The sequence below is a fragment of the Dermacentor andersoni genome, chromosome 6, assembly GCF_023375885.2.
Source record: "Dermacentor andersoni chromosome 6, qqDerAnde1_hic_scaffold, whole genome shotgun sequence".
Taxonomy (NCBI): domain Eukaryota; kingdom Metazoa; phylum Arthropoda; class Arachnida; order Ixodida; family Ixodidae; genus Dermacentor; species Dermacentor andersoni.
The window spans coordinates 17770584-17774568 of NC_092819.1; the positions used below are offsets into that span (position 1 = coordinate 17770584).

At 52.3% G+C, this 3985-nt stretch overlaps 1 protein-coding gene across 1 annotated transcript; it reads left to right on the plus strand.

Moving 5' to 3' along the window:
• Positions 1-357: 357 nt before the first annotated feature.
• Positions 358-3710, plus strand: LOC140218917 (uncharacterized). Its single transcript, XM_072288611.1, has 3 exons — positions 358-1388; positions 1919-2837; positions 3534-3710. The coding sequence occupies exons 1-3, from the start codon at positions 358-360 to the stop codon at positions 3708-3710; spliced, it is 2127 nt and encodes a 708-aa protein (XP_072144712.1).
• The last annotated feature ends 275 nt before the right edge of the window (positions 3711-3985 follow it).

The following is a 3985-nucleotide window of genomic DNA, read 5'->3' on the forward strand; positions in this document are numbered from 1 at the left end:
CCGCCTGCTGGGCACGAATGGCCGGCGCTTCCGAGAAGGACGAAGGCGTCGGTGCGGCCAACGGACAACTCGTATTTTGTATTTTCTTTTCTCTTCCTTTTCTAGTCACTGCGATGTCTTTTGTAAAATAAACGTTCAGTATTGAAGCGAACCCCGACGAGTGAGAATCGTTCCTTCGAGGCTCCTGCGTGCGCGGCCGCTATACGCCGCCGCCCGAGAGAGTCTCACGCAGCAGTTTTGTTGTAGTCGCACTCGCGAAGTGACCTCCACAGAGCGTTGGTCGTAGCCTTTAATTATTCTACATTTTCTGGTGCCGAAACCCGGGAGTGCTACATCTGGAATAACTTCGCCTGCATCATGGAGCGACTACAAAGGAAGCAAGCGGCCCTGCGACAAGCCGTCGACACTACCATCGCAGCGGCCAGCACCTTACTTCAAGCGACAGAAGCATCAACCGGTGAGCTTGAAGAACATTTCGACATCCTTCTTGAACAAGCTGAAGAGCTTAAAGCAGTCAACGACGCTATAGAAAAGAAAGTGGACCTACAGGAGCTCGACACCGTATTAACAGAGTGCGCTGCGTACAGCTTGAGAATTTGCACCTTGAAAACAAGGATAAAAAGGGCCCTGAGAGGTGGAGCCGCGAGCGAAACGAGGTCAAGTACACCATCAGAAACAGGAAATAACTCTGACCACGTCGCACAGTCAGGTTCCGTCCAGCATGCAGTTACGACGACTCTTCAGCTACCGTCGACAACGACAAGACTTCCGAAGCTAGAGATCGCCAAATTCGACGGAAACCTGCGCTCATGGCACAGATTCTGGAATCAGTTCGAGTCTACCATCCACAAGAATCCAGCTCTACATCCAATTGACAAGTTTCAGTACTTGACGAGCTATCTCACCGGCAAAGCAGCAGCCGCTATCGACGGGCTACCACTCAGTGACCGAAATTATGAAATTGCAGTGAAGGCATTGGTCGAAAGATTCGGAAAGGACGACGTTATTATTGAAGAACATATGTCGAGGTTGCTCAACATCCGACCTGTCCATAACATCCTCGACACCGAGAGGCTGCGGACCCTTTATGATGAGGTACAGACGGGGATTCGGAGTCTCGAGGCATTGGGTGTGGCGTCGAGCACTTATGGAGTGCTTTTATTGACAGTCCTACGGAAGAACATCCCGAATGAACTTTGCCTCGGTTACTGCAGGCAAAAGACAACATCTGCAGTCGCGCCAGGAGATGATCTTCAAAATTTCCTCAGTTTCCTCAAGACCGAAGTAGAAAGTCGAGAGAGGGCCGAATGTGGAACCCGCCAACAGCAGAGCACCGACAGGCTGAGTCGCCCGAGCCGCAAGGATATCCCTGAAAAGAAGGCGTCCGCGTCGGTTTTAACTGCCGTCATGAGAGCTGAAACACAGTGCAAATTATGCGAAGCGAGCAGCCACTCAACCGCCGACTGTGAAGTTGATTTTACTGCGGATCAGAAGAGGCGAATTGTGCAGCGGGAAAGACTCTGCTTTAAGTGCGCCAAGGCAGGTCATCGAGCATACGAATGCCGCACCTCAAGATGGCTTAAATGTAAGAGATGTTCCGGCCGGCACGTTGCAGCCCTGTGTAACCTGAATCGACGACCAGCGACAGGAAAGTCGGAAGAGAAGACTATACTCACTGAGACAATCGTACAGTCTTCGCTGCAAGTCGAAGGCACCAAGAAGAGAACCCGTGTCCTTCTGCAGACGGCTCAAGCGTGGGTTCAGGGTAGGGAGAAGCGAGCGATGGTCAGGCTGATGATTGACGGCGGAAGTCAGCGTATCTTTGTCAAGAAAGAGGTTTCACAGAAGATGGGACTGCGTGTGATGGGAGAGGAGACCCTGAAAATAATGACATTTGGAAACGACAAGTCGTCTTCAGGAATGAAGTGCCGCCGAGTGGAGTTATGGCTGTGCAGTCGACACAACGAAAGAAAGAAAGCCGCGTTGAAGCGCTCGAGATCCCGCAAATCTGCTGCGACATCGTGCCAGCACCTGAAGCGTCCACCGTCAACTACCTCGAAGAGCAAGGCCTCCAACTCGCCGACAGTACGCAAGATGGAGCAGAGATAGGGCTGCTGCTGGGATCCGATTTCTACTGGGAGGTCACAACCGGTAGTGTCAGGCGCCTGGACAGCGGTCTCGTAGCCGTGGAGACCATTTTTGGCTGGACCCTGCAGGGGACAACGCACACCACAGAATCAACAGCAACGTACGTGTCCACTGTGGGAGTGTTGCGCGTGGCTGTCATCGGCGAGGAAGACCAAGACGACACTGCTGCTCAACTGAAATCGTTTTGGCAGCTCGAGCACATTGGCATTGTCGACGAAGGAGAGGCGGACGTGGAAGACAACCAAGTTTTGCGGGAATTGAGGGAGAACATCTCCAGGAACAACTGCCGATATCAAGTTTCCCTTCCCTGGAAAGAGAATGCTGGCGATTCAGCAGACAACAAAGCCACGGCTTTCAGTAGGCTCCGGTCGTTGACGACAAAATTTGTGAGCAACAGAGTACAGGAGATACAAGCACTAACTGATCCCGCTGTTTGGAAACATTGCCCGGGAAATCCAGCAGATCTGTTGACACGGGGCATGCTGCCCTCCCCTTTGGTTATCAGCGAGAGCTGGTGGACGGGACCGAAATGGCTAAAAGGTGTTCAAACGTACGACGCGATGCCTTCACACGTCTCTGAAGCTGAATGTAGCACCGAAGAGCTCCGTAAAGTTCACGTGCTGAACACCGTGACGCTGGTAGACAAAATGCCTCTCATGGAACTTGAGCACAAGAGCTCAATGACACGGGTACTCCGTGTCACCGCATGGGTTATGCGCTTTCTTCATAACGCACGGAACGCGTCAGAGAAGCGAAGGGGAAGCCTGTCAGCGGAAGAGTTAGCACAGGCCGAGAGTTACTGGCTGAAAGTATCACGAAGAGAAACCTTTGGGAAGGACATCCATTCTCTAATCTCTACCGGGACACTTAATCGTAAGTCCACCATCGCGGGTCTGACTCCATTCATTGACAGCGACGGCCTATTGAGAGTTGGAGGCAGGCTACAGAATAGCGCGCATAAAGAAGAGACGCGGCACCCAGTTATTTTGTCCGCTGTGCATCCGTTTACACGCTTATTGGTGGCCTGGGAGCATAGGCGGCTTTTACACGCTGGAGTAAGGGACACTCTGACTCAACTTCGCGAAAGATATTGGATCCTGCGAGCAAGACAGGCCGTGAAGAAAATCATTCGTCATTGTGTTCCGTGTCAAAGACAAAGCAGCCGCCCCGCGGATGAGCCGTTTGCACCGCTCCCATACGACCGTATCCGCGAATCAGAGTCATCTGAAATTACTGGAGTGGACTTCGCAGGGCCGATATTTTATACCGAGCTTGGAAATTCTTACAAGGCCTATATAGCCCTGTTCACATGTGCCACCACGCGAGCTGTGCATTTGGAACTCGTCAGGGACTTGACAACACAATCTTTCCTTATGTCTTTCAAGAGGTTCGTGGCCCGGCGGGGAATGCCCAGGAAAATTTATTCAGACAACGCTCTAACGTTCAAGCGAGCGTCGAGAGACTTGGAAAAGCTATTCTACGCTATAAAAGGAGGCGAGATGCAGGCTTACTTGGGCGACAACCGCATAGCCTGGAAGTTCATCGTAGAAAGAGCACCGTAGTGGGGCGGTTTTTGGGAACGCATGGTGCGAACTGTTAAGACAGCGCTGCGAAAGGTCCTCGGAAGAAGTGCCTTACCTTATGACAGCTTGACTACCGTCCTCACTCAGACCGAGGCGGTTGTGAACTCCCGCCCGCTCACGTTCCTTCACTCGGACGCGGGGGAGCTTCTGCCCCTAACGCCATCGCATTTCTTAATAGGGCGCCGAATGACAAGTTTGCCTAGCACTAGAGAAACGGTCCCCAGCGAATCTACGAAGGCTGCGCTCACAAAACG